The sequence below is a fragment of the Trachypithecus francoisi genome, unplaced genomic scaffold, assembly GCF_009764315.1.
Source record: "Trachypithecus francoisi isolate TF-2019V2 unplaced genomic scaffold, Tfra_2.0 Lachesis_group3, whole genome shotgun sequence".
NCBI lineage: Eukaryota > Metazoa > Chordata > Mammalia > Primates > Cercopithecidae > Trachypithecus > Trachypithecus francoisi.
In genome coordinates this window covers 38,096,938-38,120,888 of record NW_022681468.1, presented here as the reverse complement: position 1 = coordinate 38,120,888, position 23,951 = coordinate 38,096,938, and the positions used below count along the sequence as shown (strand labels likewise).

General features: G+C 37.0%; 1 protein-coding gene across 14 annotated transcripts in view; it reads left to right on the top strand.

The window, feature by feature from the left end:
• GPHN (gephyrin) overlaps window positions 1-23,951 on the top strand; it is a 791,686-nt gene that overhangs the window by 458,734 nt on the left and 309,001 nt on the right. For 13 of the 14 annotated variants that reach the window (XM_033187698.1, XM_033187697.1, XM_033187683.1 and 10 more), the window contains one exon: window positions 6,287-6,381. The exons of the other annotated variant lie outside the window; for it this stretch is intronic. In XM_033187698.1, coding sequence (XP_033043589.1) covers window positions 6,287-6,381 — 95 coding nt within the window. The remainder of the gene's footprint in view (window positions 1-6,286; window positions 6,382-23,951) is intronic. 14 annotated transcript variants of the gene reach the window in all.

Sequence of the window (23,951 nt, the reverse complement as noted above, 5' to 3'; positions counted from 1 at the left end):
TCTCTAGATTCCTCCTCTCTGGGCAGGACATCTCTGAAAGACAAAGAGCCCCAGGCAGGAGCTTATAGATAAAACTCCCATCTCCCTGGGACAAGGCACCTGCGGGAAGGGGCGAATGTGGGTGCAGCTTCAACAGACTTAAACTTAGTTCCTTCCTGCCAGCTCCTAAGAGAGCAGCAGATCTCCCAGCACAGGCTCGAGCTCTGCTAAGGGACAGATTGCCTCCCCAAGTGGGTCCCTGACCCCCATGCCTCCTGACTAGGAGACACCTCCCAGCAGGGGTTGACAGACATGTCATACAGGAGAGCTCTGGCTGGCATCTGGCGGGTGCCACTCTGGGATGAAGCTTCTAGAGGAAGAAATGGCAGCAATTTTTGCTATTCTGCAGCCTTTGCTGGTGATACCCACGCAAACAGGGTCTAGAGTGAACCTCCAGCAAACTCCAGCAGACCTGCAGCAGAGGGGCCTGTTAGAAGGAAAACTTAATGAACAGAAAGGAATAGCATCAACATCATGAACAAAAAGGACATACACACAAAAACCCCATCTGAAGGTCACCAACATCAAAGACCAAAGGTAGATAAATCCATGAAGATGACAAAAAACCAGCACAAGAAGGCTGAAAATTCCAAAAACCAGAACACGCCTTCTCTTCCAAAGGATCACAACTCCTTGCCAGCAAGGGAACAAAACTGGAGGGAGAATGAGTTTGACAAATTGACAGAAGTAGACTTCAGAAGGTGGGTAATAAAAAACTCCTCCGAGCTAAAGAAGCATGTTCTAACCCAATGAAAGGAAGCTAAGAACCTTGAAAAAAAGGTTAGAGTAATTGGTAACTACAATAACCAGTTTAGAGGAGAACATAAATGACCTGATGTAGCTGAGAAACACAACACGAAAACTTCATGAAGCATACACAAGTATCAATAGCCAAATCGATCAAGCTGAAGAAAGAATTTCAGAGATTGAAGATCAGCTTAATGAAATAAAGCGTGAAGACAAGATGAGAGAAAAAACATGAAAAGGAATAAACAAAGCCTCCAAGAAGTTTGGGACTGTGTGAAAAGACCAAACCTACTTTTGATTGGTGTACTTGAAAGTGACAGGGAGAATGGAACCAAGTTGGAAAACACTCTTCAGGATATTATCAAAGAGAACTTCCCCAACCTAGCAAGACAGGCCATCGTTCAAATTCAGGAAATACAAAGAACACCACAAAGATACTCTTTGAGGAGAGCAACCCCAAGACACATAATCATCAGATTCACCAAGGTTGAAATGAAGGAAAATATGGTAAGGGCAGCCAGAGAGAAAGGTTGGGTTACCCACAAAGGGAAGCCCATCAAACTAACAGTGGATCTCTTGGCAGAAACCCTACAAGCCAAAAGAGAGTGGGGGCCAATGTTCAGCATTCTTAAGGAAAAGAATTTTCAACTGAGAATTTCATATCTGGCCAAACTAAGCTTCATAAGCAAAGGAGAAATAAAATCCTTTACAGACAAGCAAATGTTGAGACAGTTTGTCACCACCAGGCCTGCCTTACAAGAGCTCCTGAAGGAAGCACTAAATATGGGAAGGAACAACTGGTACCAGCCACTGCAAAAACATACCAAATTGTAAAGACTATGAAACTATGAAGAAACTGCGTCAACTAAGGGACAGAATAACCAGCTAGCATCATAATGACAGGATCAAATTTACACATAACAATGTTAACCTTAAATGTAAATGGGCTAAATGCCCCCAATTGAAAGACAGACTGGCAAATTGGATAAAGAGTCAAGACCCATGGGTGTGCTGTATTCAGGAGACCAATCTCACATGCAAAGACACACATAGGCTCAAAATAAAGGGATGGAGGAATATTTAGCAAGCAAATGGAAAGCAAAAAAAAGCATGGGTTGCAATCCTAGTCTCTGATAAAACAGACTATAAACTAACAAAGATCAGAAAAGACGAAGAAGGGCATTACATAATGGTAAAGGGATCAACGCAACAAGAAGAGCTAACCTAAATATATATGCACCTAATACAGGAGCACCCAGATTCATAAATCAAGTTCTTAGAGACCTACAAAGAGACTTAGACTCCCACACAATAATAGTGGGAGACTTTAACACCCCACTGTCAATATTAGACAGATCATTGAGACAGAAAATTAACAAGGATATTTAGGACTTAAACTCAGCTCTGGACCAAGCAGACCTAATAGACATCTACAGAACTCTCCACCCAAATCAACAGAATATACATTCTTCTCAGCACCACGTTGCACTTATTCTAAAATTGACAACATAGTTGGAAGTAAAACATTCTTAAGCAAATGCAAAAGAACTGAAATCAAAACAGTCTCTCAGACCACAGTGCAATCAAATTAGAACTCAAGATTAAGAAACTCACTCAAAACCGCACAATTACATGGAAACTGAAAAACCTGCTCCTGAATGACTACTGGGTAGATAACAAAATGAAAACAGAAATAAAGATGTTCTTTGAAACCAATGAGAACAAAGACACAACATACCAGAATCTCTGGGACACCGCTAAAGCACTGTTTAGAGGAATATTTATAGTACTAAATGCCCACAGGGGAAGGCGGGAAAGATCTAAAAACAACACCCTAATATCACAATTAAAAGAACTAGAGAAGCAAGAGCATACAAATTCAAAAGGTAGCAGAAGACAAGAAATATCTAAAATCAGAGTAGAAATGAAGGAGATGGAGACACAAAAAACCTTCAAAAAATCAATGAATCCAGGAGCTGGTTTTTTGAAAAATTATCAAAAGAGATAGAACACGAGACAGAATAACAAAGAAGAAAAGAGAAAAGAATTGAATAGACACAATATAAAATGATGAACAGGATATCACACTGATCACACCAAAATATAAACTACCATCAGTGAATACTATAAATACCTCTATGCAAATAAACTAGAAAATCTAGAAGAAATTGATAAATTCCTGGACACATACACCCTCCCAAGACTAAACCAGGAAGAAATAAATCCCTGAATAGACCAAAAATAAGTTCTGAAATTGAGGCAGTAATTAATAGGGTACCCACCAAAAAAGCCCAGAACCAGACAGATTCACAGCTGAATTCTACCAGAAGTACAAAGAGAAGCTGATGCCATTCCTTCTGAAACTATTCCAAACAATAGAAAAAGAGGGAATCCTCCTTAACTTATTCTGTGAGGCCAGCATCATCCTGATATCAAAACCTGACAGAGACACAACAAAAAAAGAAAATTTCAGGCCAATATCCCCAATGAACATTGATGCATAAATCCTCAATAAAATACTGGCAAACCGAATCCAGCAGCACATCAAAAAGCTTATCCACCACAATCAAGTTGGCTTCATCCCTGAGATGCAAAGCTGGTTTACATATGCAAATCAGTACATGTAATCCATCACATAAACTGAACCAATGACAAAAACCACATAATTATCTCCACAGATATAGGAAAGTCCTCGATAAAATTCAACAGCCCTTCATGCTAAAACTCTCAATAAACTAGGTATTGATGGAATGTATCTCAAAATAATAAGAGCCATTTATGACAAGCCCACAGCCAATATCATACTGAATGGGCAAAAGCTGGAAGTATTCTCTTTGAAAACTGGCACTAGACAAGGATGCCCTCTCTCACCACTCCTATTCAACATAGTATTGGAAGTTCTGGCCAGGGCAGTCAGGCAAGTGAAAGAAATAAAGGGCAATCAAATAAGAAGAGAGGACGTCAAATTGTCTCTGTTTGCAGATGACATGATTGTATATTTAGAAAACCCCATTGTCTCAGCCCAAAATCTCCTTAAGCTGATAAGAAATTTCACCAGTCTCAGGCTACAAAATCAGTGCACAAAAATCACAAGAAATCTTATACACCAATAACAGAGCAACAGAGAGCCAAATCATGAGTGAACTCCCATTCACAATTACTACAAAGAGAGTAAAATACCTAGGAAGACAACTAACAAGGGATGTGAAGGACCTCTTCAAGGAGAAGTACAAACGACTGCTCAAGGAAATAAGAAAGGACACAAACAAATGGAAAAACATTCCATGCTCATGGATAGGAAGAATCAATATTGTGAAAATGTCCATACTGCCCAAAGGAATTTATAGATTCAATGCTATCCCCATCAAGTTACCACTGATTTTCTTCCCAGAATTAGAAAAAACTACTTTACTATGGAACCAAAAAGAGCTCGTATACCCAAGACAATCCGAAGCAAAAAGAACAAAGCTGGAGGCATCACGCTACCTGACTTCAAACTATACTACAAGACTACAGTAACCAACACAGCATGGTACTAGTACCAAGACTACAAGACTACAGTAACCAAAACAGCATGGTACTTGTACCAAAACAGATACATAGACCAAGGAACAGAACAGAGGCCTCAGAAATAACGCCACACATTTACAACCATTTTATCTTTGATAAACCTGATAAAAACAAGCAATGGGGAAAGAATTTTCTATTTAATAAATGGTGTTGGGAATACTGGCTAGCCACATGCAGAAAACTGAAACTGGATCCCTTCCTTACACATTATACAAAATTTAACTCAAGATGGATTAAAGACTTACATATAAGACCTAAAACCATAAAAACCCTAGAAGAAAACATAGGCAATATCATTCAAGACATAGGCATGGGCAAAAATTTCATGACTAGAACACAAAAAACAATCACAACAAAAGCCAAAATTGACAAACGGGATCTAATTAAACTAAAGAGCTTCTGCACAGCAAAAGAAACCATCATCAGAGTCAACAGACAACCTACAGAATGGGAGAAAAATTTTGCAATCTGTCTATCTGACAAAGGGCTAATATCCAGAATCTACAAAGAACTTAAACAAATTTACAAGAAAAAAACAACACCATCAAAAAGTGGGCAAAGGATATGAACAGACACTTCTCAAAACAAAGATATTTGTGCAGCCAACAAACGTATATAAAAAAGCTAATGGTCACTGGTCGTTAGAAAAATGCAAGTCAAAAACCACAATGAGATACCATCTCATGCCAGTTCGAATGACGATCATTAAAATGTCAGGGAACAATAGATGCTGGATAGGATGTGGAAAAATAGGAATGCTTTTATACTGTTTTTATACTTTTATGGAAACTTTTGTGGAAGATAGTGTGGCAATTTCTCAATGATCTAGAACCAGAAATACCACTTGAACCATTACTGGGTATGTACCCAAAAGATTATATGTCATTCTACTCTAAAGACACATGCACACGTATGTTTATTGCAGCAATATTCACAATAGTGAAGACTTGGAACCAACCCAAATGCCCATCATTATAGACTAAAGAAAATTTGGCACATATATGCCATGGAATGCTATGCAGTCATAAAAAAGGATGAGTTTATGTCTTTCGCGGGGACATAGATGAAGCTGGAAACCATGATTCTCAGCAAACGAACACAGGAACAGAAAGCAAAACACCACGTGTTCTCACTCATAAGTGGGATTTGAATAATGAGAACACATGGACACACGGAGGGGAACATCACACATCAGGGGGTGGAGGGTTAAGGGAGAGATGGCATTAGGAGAAATACCTAATACAGACGAATTGATGGGTGCAGCAAACCACCATGCCACGTGTATACCTAGGTTAACAAACCTGCACATTCTGCACATGTACCCCAGAGCTTAAAGTATAATTTTTTTTAAAAAGTGGAGAAACCTGAAAAAAAAAAAAAAAGACAGTTAATTTATATTAAAGATTTGGAAGATGTAAATGTAGAATTTTTCCTCTAGCCAGTACATGGGGAAGGTTGACATGATGACTTCTTGAGATCTTTTTAATCATATTATAAAAGCATAGAGCTAGGAGAGATATGGATTATCTCAGGTTTTCAGGGACTAAGTATTTCAAGAGTAATAGACAAAGGAAAATACCCAGATTACTTACCCAGTGAAAAACCTACTAATTTGTTATAGCCATCTGAAGCTTCATTTTTAGAATTTAAGTTATTAGTGAGATGAGATTTCTATCAAATACTTCTGAGCTATAAGCAATATGAAAAGACTGCTAATATAAAAATCTTCTTTATTTTCTTGATCCTCAGCTTTTATTCAGTGGTCCTTGCGAATTGAGTCTGGATGCCTCAGAAAGATAAATGTTTCAGAAACTAAAAGTATGGTTATTGAAAGCCTGGTTTATACTCATTTTTAAGTGGGTTTTACTAGTCTGACTTCATTCTTTTTTGGCTTATTTCACTCAGTCTGCTATTTAATCTTTAATTACAGGCCACAAAAGAAGTAATAGAACGGGAAGCACCAGGGATGGCCCTGGCAATGCTGATGGGATCACTTAATGTTACACCTCTGGGCATGCTCTCTAGGTAAGAAAGTCACCAACATGTTGCAGAGAAAGTTAATTCCATACCACTAATCAATACACTATATTGATAAACCTAAGAAACTTTAGTCTTAACACTTAAGTTTGCCCCTTTTTTTTTCCAGGGTTAAGAGCTTTAGTATTCTGTAGCCACAATTTTCCCACTTCACTTCTTTTTGTTGTTGTTGTTGTTTTGTTTTTTGGTTTTGTTTTGTTTTTTTTCTGCCTGTTAAGTTAAACTTTCAGAGACTGTTATATTACTACTGGTAGAAGTTATCAATTCCTAACCCAGAGAATCCAGTTTATTACTATGTAAAGTTACTGTTTTCTGTGATTGTTTATAATCATCAGTTGATATCCATTAATTGTAGGTAAATACTAATTTAATAAAACTAAACTGCCAAGTTTATTAAAGTAACTTGTTTTCACAAGTTAGGAGCTTATATTCCAATTTATTAAATAGGAATGTTGATGTGTTGTTGTGAAAAAAAAGCTCAATTCATATTGTTAATCTTTTAACACTTGGCAACTGGGTATATTTAAATTATTATATTACATTAATGATATACTATTATTATATTAAATTAGTCTACCTAAAACTATGCCTTTGTTGACACAGATGTTGATATCCATCCTCAATTTAATGGTAATTATTTGCCACTATTTTAGCAACTCTTAGGTTTAAATCCCCTAAATGAGGACAATTACATCACTTAAGTTAGAAGTGTCAACTTAGAATCTGTTGATTTAATGAGCATTAATTAATAGTTGATCTCAGAGCAACCTAAAAATATATAGCAACTGTATAGTTTCAGGGTTTCATAATTGATAGCCATTTATGTATCCTGTGTGCAGTATGAATATAAAATTAAATGTGTCCATTGACTAGTATGGAATATGAGTTGTAATGTTCTTTCTGTTACATCGACAGTTTATATCCCATCAGTGGCAGCCACTTGAAGCACAGATACAGGAGATTATGAATGGGTCATTAGTTACTATATTCTCTTTGCTGTCACGTGTACTATAACATTTAATTTTAGTAAAAGCAAATAAAGAATTAAGGTACCATGATAGAGACTAAAGCTAAAGTTTGTGCTGGCCTTTAAGGAACACCAGTTGATTCTTTCATAGTGTTCCTTTTTTAACCATTACTTATATTACCTACACCAATGAGTTCAGGGGATCCTGTTTTTCCTGTGGAATTAAGTGGTTTTCAAACATAAAAGAACTCTTTCTTTATACAAGCAATAACATCAAGAAAGAATTAAACTTCATTCTCTTGCTAATTCTTTTGTAATAAAATTTTAATTCGGTAAACATAGTAATATGCTTATTTGCCAAGTCCCATATTAAGCATTAGGGATTCTAAGATTAGAAAGAAAAATAAGAAATGGTCTTCCCCTTAAGGATCCCACTGTTTAAATGGAGAAATTATTCTTTGCAACTGTTAAGATAATTCTTCAAATTAAATATAGCTTTCTTGATCCAGTATAGAAATACCACTTTTTGTTATATTGAAAGGTTTTTCTGATTAATTTTTTTTCTCCCTTTTGTATCCTCATAATTACCAAGCACTGGACTGCTGAGTGAGTGGAAAATTAATTAGCAGGAGCTGATTCTAATTACTTTGGAATAAGTTGTTCATCTTTATCCTGAAAGCTTTGAAAATTAATACATATAAACAGCATGGGCGCACCTTCTGACTTTTCTGTCTGTGCATTGCTGATTTAACTGAGAATATATTTACAAACTTTGAAACAGACATAGTAGTTTACATTAGTTATAGAAAAGAGGATATTTCCCTGAATGTTCATTTTTTGTGCTTCTCAAAGCCATTTTTAAAATCATTATTTTTATAATAGCCATGATTAGATTGGTGCTTCCTTTCTACAGCCTTTCTATTCTGTATGCACTTTTGGCTTTGTACATGTTTCTGCTATGGAACATGTCATAGTATATTGTAATTAATTATTTGCTTGTCTGTATCACCTAGTTAGTAGAAACTTCTTAAAGACAGGAGCTTTATCTTATTCTTTTTTACCTAAAACAAATTCTGACACATAGTAAGTACTGGGAAAATGTTTATTGTTGTGGTTACTATGGATAAATCAGTGTTTTACCATAGTTCTATAGCATGTTTTTTTCAGGTAAATTAACGCATCAAGTTGGTGCCTTACTTTCCTATTTTTATGTCTAGAGAGCAGCATTAAATAAAAATAAATGTTTAAATCATTGCATATGTTTGAAATGGTTTCCTACTATTTGGACATCTTAATATCCTCCAAATTTTTTATATAAGTAAGTTGGGAGATATTACGAAGTAATGGTTAAGAGCATCATCTCTGAAGACAGATTGCTTGTGTTCTACTATGTTAATGCCTTTTTTGTTTTCGTTTTCTCATCTATATAATAAGGATGTTAATAGTACCATATTTCTCGGATAAAGTGAATTAATCTATGTAAAGCACTTAGAAAACTGACTCATAGTAACTGTTAAGTGATGATCATGGTTGTTGTTGTTTGAGTTTTTGTTTTTAGAGTAGGTCTGTTGGTGAAACCTTTTCTTAGCTTTTCTTCATTAGGAAATGTCTTTATCTCCATATTACTCCTGAAGGATATTTTCACTAGATACAGAAATCTGGGTTGAATGTTCTTTTATTTCAGCATTTAAAAAAAAATAAAATAAAATATTATTCCACTATCTTTTGCTCCATGGTTCCTGAAAAGAAATGAGCAATCAATTCAAATTGCTATTTCCTTATGTGTAATGGCAAAATTCTCTGGCTGCTTGGAAAATATTTTTTCTTCAGCTTTAGTTTCAGCAATTTGATTATGATGTATCTGGGTGTAGTTTTCTTTTAGATTATCCTTCTGGGTCCAGTGAACTTTATGATTCTGTAAATTTATGTCTTTTACCAAATTTGGGATATTTACTTTTTTTTTTCTTTTTTTTTTGCTGCTTCTATAACATGAATTTTAGAATTTTTGGTAATGTCTCACAAATCCCTGAGACTCTGTTAATTTTTAAAATCTTTTTTTTTTTTTTTTTTTTTTTTTTTTGAGACGGAGTCTCGCTTTGTTGCCCAGGCTGGAGTGCAGTGGCCAGATCTCAGCTCACTGCAAGCTCCACCTCCCGGGTTTACGCCATTCTCCTGCCTCAGCCTCCCGAGTAGCTGGGACTACAGGCGCCCGCCACCTCGCCTGGCTAGTTTTTTTGTATTTTTTAGTAGAGACGGGGTTTCACCGTGTTCGCCAGGATGGTCTCGATCTCCTGACCTCGTGATCCGCCCGTCTCGGCCTCCCAAAGTGCTGGGATTACAGGCTTGAGCCACCGCGCCCGGCCTAAAATCTTTTTTACTCTGTATTAATTTTAGGTTATTTCTATGATCTATCTTCAAATTCGCTGACTTTTGCCCTCTTTCATCTTCATTCTGCCTTTGAACATATCTAGTGGCTTTCATTTCAGATATATTTTCAGTTCTAAATTCTCCATTTGGTTTTTTTGTTAATGGTTTCCAATTTCTCTGCTAAGAACTTGTATTTTTACATTTATTTCAAAATTATTGCCCTTTATGTCATGGAGAATAGTTATAATAACTGCTTAAAACTATTCTTCTGACAATTTCAATATCTGGCTTACCTTGGAGTTGACATTGGTTGATATCTTTTCCAATGAGAACTGGTCAAATTTTCCTTGTTCTATGTTGAGAAATTTTGGATTGTATCCTGGACATTCTGAACACTACATTGTAAGTAAATTATTTAACTCCTGTTAAAATCCTCTGGGGAATTTTAATTAGTTAGTTTTAGCAATTTATCTGATTGGATTCAGATTGTAAATTCTGTCTCACTTTCTGTGGGTAGTGGCTCAGCCTTTGCTATACTGTTAGTGTCTGCCCAGTACATGAACCATTTACGAGTTAGTTTGAGACTTGGGCAGCAGTATATACTATGTTTATGTTTTAAAAGCTTTTCTTGTACTTCTTTTATACTGTCCCAAGTATTCACAGCTCAGGGGTGACCCTGGAACTTGGGTCAGTTCACATACAAAATTAGAGAATCCACCTTCTTTAGCTCTCTTCTTTCCAAGAATTCCCCCCCACCCACTCTCCAGCTTCCAGGGGACCCCATTTCCAGTTACTCTGACCAGAAGAGGTTTCTTATAGAGTATTAACTCCCTTTGCAATTATATAGTTGTACACAACTGACCTTTGGGACAAAGAACAAAAGAAAAGAAAAAAAGAGAGAAAGAGATTCCTCTTACCTCAGTTCTTTAGACAATATCGGCTCTTTTTTTTTTTTGTTTCCATTAACCAAAGAGGTAGGTAGGTCTTCTCTCTGGGCTTCGGGTGCTAACACTGTCATCATTATAGTATTGCAGCTCCACAATTAGGCCTAGCCCCATTAAGAGCTGTTATTCAAGCTCTGACTTCAGTCCCAAATGTGCCTGCTATTATTTTACATTCAGTGTCATCAGGTAATCACTGTGTACTCTGTAAACAATCAGTAGGAGAGAGAAGCTATGGTTACTTTCTCCATCTTGGCTGACACCAAAGAACAAGTGTTGTAACTTTAATATCAGATCTCTGACTTCATATTTACTAGCATTTACTAGTAGTGTTACCTTGTTACTTTACAAGGTTTAGCACATCTTGTTCCAGTAGTTAAGTACCCACAAAATAGTAGCATTTAATCTCCCTAAATTTATAATTTATTCCCTACTTGTTTTTTTTTAAAAGATCAAATACTCTTTTTTCCCCCTAAATTTCATTAAAAATAACAGATCAACCACTGTGGTTACACACTGAAGAATGATTTGTCATGAATTTCATTCTCAGTTTTGTCATTAATTTGATTTATGATCTCTACTTAGTTTTATAGGGATAATACATAGCTCATAGAAATGTTATGAGGTCCTTTAAAGATTTACTCACACGTGTGTGTGTGTGTAAAATAAGAAATATCTAATTCATAGAAAGAGAAATTGATTACCAGTTTTCCATTTTAGTATAAAGAGATTTACCATTGTAATCTTCAATGACTCATCTTTCAATTCTGTAACTGTAATAAACACATGCACAGATTTTAGGGAGGAGATAACATTTTCCATTTGCTGCCAAAAATGGTTCTATAACTAATATTGGTTAAAAGAAAAATTTCAGGAAATAAAAACACAGCACTTATTTTTTATAGACATGAATCAAATTATTCTTAGTATTATTTAGATAATATGAAAGTAACATGGGTCATTTAAAGTAACAGTACAATCATCTTGAAGAGTTTCTATTTTTTTAACCCACACCAAATATACTTAGCTTATAAAAGTCTATAGGGGAGCAGAAGATGGCAGAGTAGTATATATCAGGAATCTGTTTCTCCATCTGGACAACCATTGAACTGGCAGGATCTCTCTGATATAACTATTTTGGAACTTTATAATCTATTCAAAGGCTTACAGCTTACTGGAAAAGGCTTGACTAGTAGATTGTGGTTAATCTGGGTCAGTTTTAACCTAGTGTGCTACTACCCAACCATTTTCCAGTGCTCCAGCTAGCACGTACTAGAGTTCATAGGACAGCTTGTGGAAGACAGAATGGGCAATTAAGGACCTTATCCTCCAAATATTGGGGATCCAGCTTCTGTTTGTGGATTACTGCTTTGGGTTGTAGAAGTGCAGAGGCAAAGACAGGATGCCATTGTTGCAACCCACACTGGCTGAAGTATCTTCAAGGGATTTATAAGGACAGGACCTACATTTTCCCCTACATTTTTCTTCTTCTCTTTTGGGACCCAGAAATTATAGGATTTAAACATTCAAAAGCAGCTACATATATAGGGGAATTTGGAAAGTCACTATGCATGCCCAGAGGAAAAGGCAGGCTGAGAAAAAGAGAAAGGCCTTAAGTTTATACCTCAGGCTTCTCTCTTACACAGAACACCTTATAACAATTAAAAAAAAAAAAAGCAAACCGTAGGGAAGGGAGATAAACTGCTTTCCAGAATACTGTATTACAAGATTGAAATATTCAGAGTTCAAAAAAAATTGACAAAGCAAAGAAAAAGTATGATCGATTCAAATGAAAACATAAATTGACAAAAATCCATGAGGAAGATGAAATGGTGAACTTACTAGACAAAGGCTTTAAAACAACTGTCTTAAAGATTCTCACAGAACGAAAGGAAGATATTGACAATGCCAAGATAATGATGTGTGAGCAAAAGTAAATATCAATAAATGTATTTAAACATAAAAAATAGTCAATCAGGGCCGGGCGCGGTGGCTCAAGCCTGTAATCCCAGCACTTTGGGAGGCCGAGGCGGGCGGATCACAAGGTCAGGAGATCGAGACCATCCTGGCTAACACGGTGAAACCCCGTCTCTACTAAAAAATACAAAAAACTAGCCGGGTGAGGTGGCGGGCGCCTGTAGTCCCAGCTACTCGGGAGGCTGAGGCAGGAGAATGGCGTGAACCCAGGAGGCGGAGCTTGCAGTGAGCTGAGATCTGGCCAGTGCACTCCAGCTTGGGTGACAGAGCGAGACTCCGTCTCAAAAAAAAAAAAAAAAAAAAAAAAAATAGTCAATCAGGCAGCTAAAATGACTTCTCAGTTTAATATCATCTTTTAAGGCGATGATGGCACCATCTATAATGAGGCTTCTCTCCACTGTATGCAGGAGGAAGTGGCCACTATTAACAGCCCTCCCTTTTGTAGCGTTAGACAGCAACAGGCCACCCTGAGATTATTTACAGAGGACAGCTATAAAAACACTTATATATATATTCAGTCCAGGCTAGAAAATACTTTTTCCCCATGAGTGTGAAGATTCATATGGTATGCTAGTAAATCTCTCTGCACGTGTTCTTCATGACAATGTACTCAGGAGTTCTAAGTCATGATGAGCATCCTGCAACAGAGACAAAATAAAGAAGATAAAAAAGAATAATGAAGAAATGAGTTGACAAGTACAATTGCTGACAAAAAATCATTAGAGGGATTCAAAAGCAGTTTTCAGCAGGCAGAAAAAAGAATCAGCAAACTTAAAGACATAACACTTGAAATTAACAAATCTGAGGAACAGAAACAAAAAAGATGGAAGAAAACTGAACAGAGCCTAATAGACCTATGGAACACCATTAAGCAGACCAGCATACACATGGGAATTCAAGATGGATGAGTGAGGGAGAAAGGGGCTTAACAGAACAGACTCATGAACACTAATAAGCGTGGGAAACTGTCAGATAGGCAGACCTAAACTATAATTGACAAATTGCTAGAGGTTCAGTGCAGACTACTATGAGAGTTAAAAACTTCGGGGCCTGGGGCGGAGCAAGATGGCCAAATAGGAACAGCTCCAGTCTCCAACTCTCAGCGCGAGCGACACAGAAGGCCGGTGATTTCTGCATTTTCAACTGAGGTACTGGGGTCATCTCACTAGGGAGTGCCGAACAATCAGTGCTGGTCAGCCGCTGCAGCCCGACCAGCGAGAGCTGAAGCAGGGCGAGGCATCGCCTCACCTGGGAAGCGCAAGGGGGAAGGGAATCCCTTTTCCAAGCCAGGGGAACTGAGACACACAACACCTGGAAAATCGGGTAACTCCGACCCCAATACTGTGCTTTAAGCAAATGGGCACACCAGGAGATTATACCCACCCCTGGCTGGGAGGGTCCCACGGCCACTGAGCCTCCCTCATTACTGGCACAGCAGTCTGCGATCTAACCACAAGGCAGCAGCGAGGCTGGGGGAGGGGCGCCCGCCATTGCTGAGGCTTAAGTAGGTAAACAAAGCTGCTGGGAAGCTCGAACTGGGTGGATCTCACAGCAGCTCAGGGAAACCCGCCTGTCTCTGTAGACTCCACCTCTGGGGACAGGGCACAGCTAAACAACAACAACAAAAAAAGCAGCACAAACCTGCCCAGACACAAACAACTCTGTCTGACAGGTTTGAAGAGAGCAGTGGATCTCCCAACACGGAGATTGAAATCTGAGAACGGACAGACTGCCTGCTCAAGTGGGTCCCTGACCCCTGAGTAGCCTACCTGGGAGACATCCTCCACTAGGGGCAGTCTGACACCCCACACCTCACAGGGTGGAGTACACCCCTGAGTGGAAGCTTCCAAAGGAAGAATCAGACAGGTACACTCGCTGTTCAGCAATATTCTATCTTCTGCAACCTCTGCTGCTGATACCCAGGCAAACAGGGTCAGGAGTGGACCTCAAGCAATCTCCAGCAGACCTATAGCTGAGGGTCCTGACTGTCAGAAGGAAAACTATCAAACAGGAAGGACACCTATACCAAAACCCCATCAGTACGTCACCATCATCAAAGACCAGAGGCAGATAAAACCACAAAGATGGGGAAAAAGCAGGGCAGAAAAACTGGAAATTCAAAAAATAAGAGCGCATCTCCCCCTGCAAAGGAGCGCAGCCCATCGCCAGCAACAGATCGAAGCTGGTCAGAGAATGACTTTGACGAGATGAGAGAAGAAGGCTTCAGTCCATCAAACTTCGCAGAGCTAAAGGAGGAATTACATACCCAGCGCAAAGAAACTAAAAATCTTGAAAAAAGAATGGAAGAATTGACAACTAGATTAATTAATGCAGAGAAGGTCATAAACGAAATGACAGAGATGAAAACCATGACATGAGAAATACGTGACAAATCCACAAGCTTCATTAACTGACTCAATCAACTGGAAGAAAGAGTATCAGCGATTGAGGATCAAATGAATGAAATGAAGCGAGAAGAGAAACCAAAAGAAAAAAGAAGAAAAAGAAATGAACAAAGCCTGCAAGAAGTATGGGATTATGTAAAAAGACCAAATCTACGTCTGATTGGGGTGCCTGAAAGTGAGGGGGAAAATGGAAGCAAGTTGGAAAACACTCTTCAGGATATCATCCAGGAGAACTTCCCCAACCTAGTAGGGCAGGCCAACATTCAAATTCAGGAAATACAGAGAACTCCACAAAGATACTCCTCCAGAAGAGCAACTCCAAGACACATAATTGCCAGATTCACCAAAGTTGAAATGAAGGAAAAAATCTTAAGGGCAGCCAGAGAGAAAGGTCGGGTTACCCACAAAGGGAAGCCAATCAGCATAACAGCAGACCTCTCGGCAGAAACTCTACAAGCCAGAAGAGAGTGGGGGCCAATATTCAACGTTCTTAAAGAAAAGAATTTTCAACCCAGAATTTCATATCCAGCCAAACTAAGTTTCATCAGTGAAGGAGAAATAAAATCCTTTACAGATAAGCAAATGCTTAGAGATTTTGTCACCACCAGGCCTACCTTACAAGAGACCCTGAAGGAAGCCCTAAACATGGAAAGGAACAACTGGTACCAGCCATTGCAAAAACATGCCAAAATGTAAAGACCATCGAGGCTAGGAAGAAACTGCATCAACTAATGAGCAAAATAACCAGTTAATATCATAATGGCAGGATCAAGTTCACACATAACAATATTAACCTTAAATGTAAATGGACTAAATGCTCCAATTAAAAGACACAGACTGGCAAACTGGATAAAGAGTCAAGACCCATCAGTCTGCTGTATTCAGGAGACCCATCTCACATGCAGAGACATACATAGGCTCAAAATAAAGGGATGGAGGAAGATCTACCAAGCAAATGGAGAACAAAAAAAAGCAGGGGTTGCAATCGTAGTCTCTGATAAAACAGACTTTAAACCATCAAAGATCAAAAGAGACAAAGAAGGCCATTACATAATGGTAAAGGGATCAATTCAACAGGAAGAGCTAACTCTCCTAAATATATATGCACCCAATACAGAAGCACCCAGATTCATAAAGCAAGTCCTTAGAGACTTACAAAGAGACTTAGACTCCCATACAATAATAATGGGAGACTTCAACACTCCACTGTCAATATTAGACAGATCAACGAGACAGAAAGTAAACAAGGATATCCAGGAATTGAACTCATCTCTGCACCAAGCGGACCTAATAGACATCTATAGAACTCTCCACCCCAAATCAACAGAATATATTCTTCTCAGCACCACATCACACTTATTCCAAAATTGACCACATAACTGGAAGTAAAGCACTCCTCAGCAAATGTACAAGAACAGAAATTATAACAAACTGTCTCTCAGACCACAGTGCAATCAAACTAGAACTCAGGACTAAGAAACTCAACCAAAACCGCTCAACTACATGGAAACTGAACAACCTGCTCCTGAATGACTACTGGGTACATAACGAAATGAAAGCAGAAATAAAGATGTTCTTTGAAACCAATGAGAGCAAAGATACAACATACCACAATCTCTGGGACACATTTAAAGCAGTGTGTAGAGGGAAATTTATAGCACTAAATGCCCACAAGAGAAAGCTGGAAAGATCTAAAATGGACACTCTAACATCACAATTAAAAGAACTGGAGAAGCAAGAGCAAACACATTGCAAAGCTAGCAGAAGGCAAGAAATAACTAAGATCAGCAGAACTGAAGGAGATAGAGACACAAAAAACCCTCCAAAAAATCAATGAATCCGGGAATTGGTTTTTTGAAAACATCAACAAAATTGACAGACTGCTAGCAAGATTAATAAAGAAGAAAAGAGAGAAGAATCAAATAGACGCAATAAAAAATGATAAAGGTGATATCACCACCGACCCCACAGAAATACAAACTACCATCAGAGAATACTATAAACACTTCAATGCAAATAAACTAGAAAATCTAGAAGAAATGGATAATTTTCTGTACACTTACACTCTTCCAAGACTAAAGCAGGAAGAAGTTGAATCCCTAAATAGACCAATGGCAGGCTCTGAAATTGAGGCAATAATTAATAGCCTACCAACCAAAAAAAGTCCAGGACCAGATGGATTCACAGCTGAATTCTACCAGAGGTACAAGGAGGAGCTGGTACCATTCCTTCTGAAATGATTCCAATCAATAGAAAAAGAGGGAATCCTCCCTAACTCATTTTATGAGGCCAACATCATCCTGATACCAAAGCCTGGCAGAGACACAACAAAAAAAGAAAATTTTAGACCAATATCCCTGATGAACATCGATGCAAAAATCCTCAATAAAATACTGGCAAACCGGATTCAGCAGCACATCAAAAAGCTTATCCACCATGATCAAGTGGGCTTCATCCCTGGGACGCAAGGCTGGTTCAACATTCACAAATCGATAAACGTAATCCAGCATATAAACAGAACCAAAGACAAGAACCACATGATTATCTCAATAGATGCAGAAAAGGCTTTTGACAAAATTCAACAGCCCTTTATGCTAAAAACGCTCAATAAATTCGGTATTGATGGAACGTACCTCAAAATAATAAGAGCTATTTATGACAAACCCACAGCCAATATCATACTGAACGGGCAAAAACTGGAAAAATCCCCTTTGAAAACTGGCACAAGACAGGGATGCCCTCTCTCACCACTCCTATTCAACATAGTGTTGGAAGTTCTGGCTAGGGCAATCAGGCAAGAGAAAGAAATCAAGGTATTCAGGTAAGAAAAGAAGTCAAATTGTCCCTGTTTGCGGATGACATGCTTGTATATTTAGAAAACCCCATCATCTCAGCCCAAAATCTCCTTAAGCTGATAAGCAACTTCAGCAAAGTCTCAGGATACAAAATCAATGTGCAAAAATCACAAGCATTCTTATACACCAGTAATAGACAGAGAGCCAAATCATGAATGATCTCCCATTCACAATAGCTTCAAAGACAATAAAATACCTAGGAATCCAACTTACAAGGGATGTAAAGGACCTGTTCAAGGAGAACTACAAACCATTGCTCAGTGAAATAAAAGAGGACACAAACAAATGGAAGAACATACCATGCTCATGGATAGGAATAATCAATACTGTGAAAATGGCCATACTGCCCAAGGTAATTTATAGATTGAATGCCATCCCCATCAAGCTACCAATGACTTTCTTCACAGAATTGGAAAAAAACCACTTTCAGGTTCATATGGAAGAAAAAAAGAGCTCACATTGCCAAGACAATCCTAATTCAAAATAACAAAACTGGAGGCATCACGCTACCTGACTTCAAACTATACTACAAGGCTACAGTAACCAAAACTGCATGGTACTGGTACCAAAACAGAGGTATAGACCAGTGGAACAGAACAGAACCCTCAGAAAAAATACCACAATATCTACAGCCATCTGATCTTTGATAAACTTGACAAAAACAAGAAATGGGGAAAGGATTCCCTATTTAATAAATGGTACTCGGAAAATTGGCTAGCCATAAGTAGAATGCTGACACTGGATCCCTTCCTTACTCCTTATACGAAAATTAATTCAAGATGGATTAGAGTCTTAAATGTTAGACCTAAAATCATAAAAACCCTAGTAGAAAACCTAGGTAATGCCATTCAGGACATAGGCATGAGCAAGGACTTCATGTCTAAAACACCAAAAGCAACGGCAACAAAAGCCAAAATTGACAAATTGGACCTAATTAAACTAAAGAGCTTCTGCACAGCAAAAGAAACTACCATCAGAGTGAACAGGCAACCTACAGAATGAGAGAAAAATTTTGCAATCTACTCATCTGACAAAGGGCTGATATCCAGAACCTACAAAGAACTCAAACAAATTTACAAGAAAAAAACAAACAGCCCCATCAAAAAGTGCTCAAAGGATATGAACAGACATTTCTCAAAAGAAGACATTCATACAGCCAACAGACACATGAAAAAATGCTCATCATCACTGGCCATCAGAGAAATGCAAATCAAAACCACAATGAGATACCATCTCACACCAGTTAGAATGGCAATCATTAAGAAGTCAGGAAACAACAGGTGCTGGAGAGGATGTGGAGAAATCAGAACACTTTTACACTGTTGGTGGGATTGTAAACTAGTTCAACCATTGTAGAAAACAGTATGGCAATTCCTCAAGGATCTAAAACTAGAAATACCATATGACCCAGCCATCCCATTACTGGGTATATACCCAAAGGATTATAAATCATGCTGCTATAAAGACACATGCACACGTATGTTTATTGCGGCACTATTCACAATAGCAAAGACTTGGAATCAACCCAAGTGTCCATCAGTGACAGACTGGATTAAGAAAACGTGGCACATATACACCATGGAATACTATGCAGCCATAAAAAAGGATGAGTTCGTGTCCTTTTTAGGGACATGGATGCAGCTGGAAACCATCATTCTCAGCAAACTATCGCAAAAACAGAAAACCAAACACCGCATGTTCTCACTCATAGGTGGGAATTGAACAACGAGATCACTTGGGCAAAGGAAGGGGAACATCACACATCAGGGCCTATTGTGGGCAGGGGGAAGGGATGGCTTTGGGAATTATACCTGATGTAAATGACAAGTTGATGGGTGCTGACGAGTTGATGGGTGCAGCACACCAACATGGCACATGTATACTTATGTAACAAACCTGTACGTTGTGCATATGTATCCTAGAACTTAAAGTATAATAAAAAAAAAAAAAGCAGGGAGTATAGAGTGAGAAAATATAAAATATATTCAAATTGGAGTTTAGAAGGAATTAATACAGAATGAGGAAAAAGAAATGTTTGAAGATAGAATGACCAAAAAAAATCTCTCAATTCTCCAAAGACATCAATCTTCAGATTCATGAATCCAAACAAATCCCTAGGAAGATAAATAAAAAGAAATGTATACCTAGTCACATGATACAGTAGTAACAGTATAAAATAGAGAAAAATAGTCTTACAAACTACCAGAAAATAAATTATATGATTATGTTAAGTATACTTCAATAAACTTTGAAGACAAAGATGATTCCTTATATCTTGATGTTATAATTTTGATATTTTTCCTAGTTTATAAGAAATAGATTTTATATTATTATTTACATGTGTTCTTTGCTTAATAACAAGACTAACCTTTTAAATGTTTTTGGCTGTTTCTGCTTTTTTCTTTTGTAAGTTGAATATTCATATCTTTATGAATATTTAAATTGGCATGCTTATTGATTTTAAGATTTTAAACTTGTGGTGTTATAATTAGTTATATGCCTTTTATTTTATTTACAGTATTTGACAAATGTAAATTTTACAATTTTATGAAGATAAATCTTAAAATATTGGAGGGAGAGAAATCACAGAATACCTAGTTAAACAACAATTTGACTGATTAGTAAACTCTCAGTAAAAATACTTGAAACAGAAGACACTGAAATAATACTTTCAATGTGCTGAAAGAAAATAACATTTAATCAAGAATTTTACACTCAGCAAAGTTACCATTCAAGAATGGGGGAGGATGAAATGTCATTTTCCTACAAACAAACATGGGAACATTTTATCACTAAAAGAACCTCACGTAAGGAATTTTAAAGATATACTCTGGCAGAAGAAAAATTATCTCAGATGGAGGTTTGAGAATACAAGAGGAAAAAGCAAAGATAATGGTAAACATCTGAACAAATCTTTTTAAGAAAATTGACTATTGTCCTGGTCCATTCTGCTGCTATAACAAAATACATTAGACTGGTAATTTATAAACAACAGAAATTTATTGCTTACAGTTCTGGAGGCTGGGAAGTTCACAGTCAAGGTGCCTACAGATTCAGTGTCTGGTGAATGCTTGCTTTCTGCTTCAAAGATGGCCCTTTCTTGCTGCATCTTCATGTGGTAGTAGGAGCAAACTAGCTCCTGAAGGCCTCTTTTATAAGGGCACTAATACCATTCATGAGGACAGAGTTAATCACTTCCCAAAGGGCTCAACACTTTATACTGTTGCACTGGGGATTAGATATCAGCATATGAATTTGTGGTAAACAAAAACATTTAGACAATGGTAACTATATAAAACAATAAAAATAATGTCTCAATTATGGGGGAAAAAAAATATGCTAGAATTCCTGAAAACAACAGCATGTAATTTGAGATATTGTGATTATAGTTAAGTATTATAACGGACCAGGCACTGTGGCTCACCCCTGTAATCCCAGCACTTTGGGAGGCTAAGTTGGGCTGATCACTTGAGTCCAGAAGTTCGAGACAAGCCTGAGCAATATGGCAAAACTTTCTCTCTACAAAAAGATGCAAAAGTTAGACCAGCATGGTGGCACGTGCCTGTAGCTACTCAGGAAACTGAAGTGAAAGAATCACCTGAGCCTAGGAGGTCACAGCTGCAGTGAGCCATGATTGTGCCACTGCACTCGCCTGGGGGATAGCATGAGACCCTCTCTAAAAAAAAAAATTCTAAAAGTCCTGTTTTCTACGAAGATATTAAATATTGATTATAGTTTTTTAAAATTAAGTGTGCATATTAAACTTATAGGGTAATCACTAAAAGGATGGACAGAGTATACAACTTCTAGAAATAGAGGGAAGAAATTAATGAGGAAAATACTTAAAGTAAGGCAAGAAAGGGAGAAAATAAGAAACAACAACAAAAAAAGACAAGTAGAAGGCATATATATATTGGTTTAAAAAAGTTATACTACAAGTTCCCAGAACATCTTCCACTTAAAATTTTCCCATAGAACACTCCTTAGTTTCTCATATTCAAACTTGATAAACATATATACCTTCATGTTTATCTCAAAAACAGCTTCAGCTGATACATATAAAATTTTTATATTTATATCTGAAAAATTCAATACATTTTCAGAAAATTTTATTAAACTTTTAAGATTGTAATTTAATTGTAGGTTGCCATGTAGTTATAAGAAATGAAACAGAGAAGTCCTATGTACCCTTTACCAGTTTTTTCCAGTGGTAACATCTTACAAAATTATAGTACAAAATTGCAATCAGATGTTGACATTGATACTATCATGACACAACAATTTGTTCATTCTTTGATTTGTTCATGGGTACTTAGGTTGACTCCATATTTTGCCTGTTGTGAATAGTGCTGCACTAAATGTGGGAGTGCAGATGTGTTTTTTATATATTGATTTCCCTTCTTTTAGATATATACCCAGTAGTGCAATAGCTGGATCATATGGTAATTCTATTTCTAGTTTTATGAGGAAATTTTATACTGCTCTCCATAGTGGCTGTACTATTGCTTATTTATTGTCATTGCCTTTTATTGCCACACCACCTCTCTGTGACCCAGCCCCTTTCCTAAACTCTGGCAACCACTAATTTATTTTCTATTTCGATATTTTGCCATTTCAAGAATGAGTATAATTAGAACCATACAATATGTAGCCTTTTGGGATTGGTTTTTTCCATTAAGCATAATTTCCTGGAGATTAAACTAAATTGTTACATGGATCAATAATTCATTACATTTTATTGTTGAGTAGTATTCCATACTATATATGCACTACAGTTTGTTCAACCATTTTCTGTTGGGTTGTTTACAGTTTGTAATTATGATGAGCATTACACCAAAGGATGCGGTATCTAGGTTCTATGGCAGTTGCAGGTTTTCTGTTTAAATAAACTGTCAAATTATTATCCAGAGCAACTGTATCATTTTACAATCACACCAACAATATATGAGTGTGTCTCCACACCTTGCCAGTATTTGGAGTTGTCACTATTTTTATTTTAGCCATTTTGATAGTTTTGTAAATAGTTTTAATTTGTATTTCCCTAATGACTAATAATTTTGAGCATCTGTTCAGGTCTTTTGCCTGTTGTCTGACTGTGTTTTTTAGATTTTTTTATCACTGATTTTTGAGTTTTTATGTGTTCTAGAAAACTTGTCCTTCATCAGATATGTTGATTGCAATTGTTTTCTCCTCGTCAATACATTGTCTTTTTTCCTCTTCACAGTGTCATTCACAGAGCAAAACTGCTTAATTTCCATGAAGTCCAATTTATCGTCTTTTTCTTTTAGCAGTTGTGTTTTTTTTTTTTGATGTAAAGGCTAAGCACCCTTCACCTAGGCAAAGGTGCAAAGACTTTCTCCTGTGTTTTTTTTCTAAAACTTTTATAGTTTTACATTTTGCCTTTAAATCCATTTGATTAGATTTTTTTTAAGGTGTGAGTTTAGGTTGAGGTGTTTTTTTTGTTTGTTTGGTTGGTTGGTTTTTGCATATGAATGACCTCTTGCTCCAGTGCTACTTAAAAAAAAAAAAAAAAAAGCTACCTTTCCTCCGTTGAGTGGTTTTTGCACCTTTTTTGAAAATTAATCTGGTCTATTTGTTTAGTTCTATTTCTGGTTTCTCTGTTCTGTTCTATATGTCTGTCCCTCCGTCAGTACCACATAATCTTTATTATTGTAGCTAAACAATAAGTCTTGAAATTGCATACACAGATTCCTCCCACTTCAGTTGTCGTTTTCAAAATTTTTAGCTATTTTGGTCCCTTTTGTTTTCCATGTAAATTTTAGAATAAGTTTGTCTATATCTACAAAAAATTGCTTGGATTTTTATAGGAATTACATTAAATCTGGATGTAAATGTGGGTAGAATTGACATTTTTCCATGTTGAGCCTCCATGAACACATTATATCTCTTCCTTTAGATTGCCTTTGATTTCTTTTATTGCAGTTTTCAGTATATAAACTCTGAATGTTTTGTTAGATTTACACTTAAGTATTTATTGTGTTTTCAGTTATTGTAAATGGTATTTCATTATTAATTTAGGTGTCCA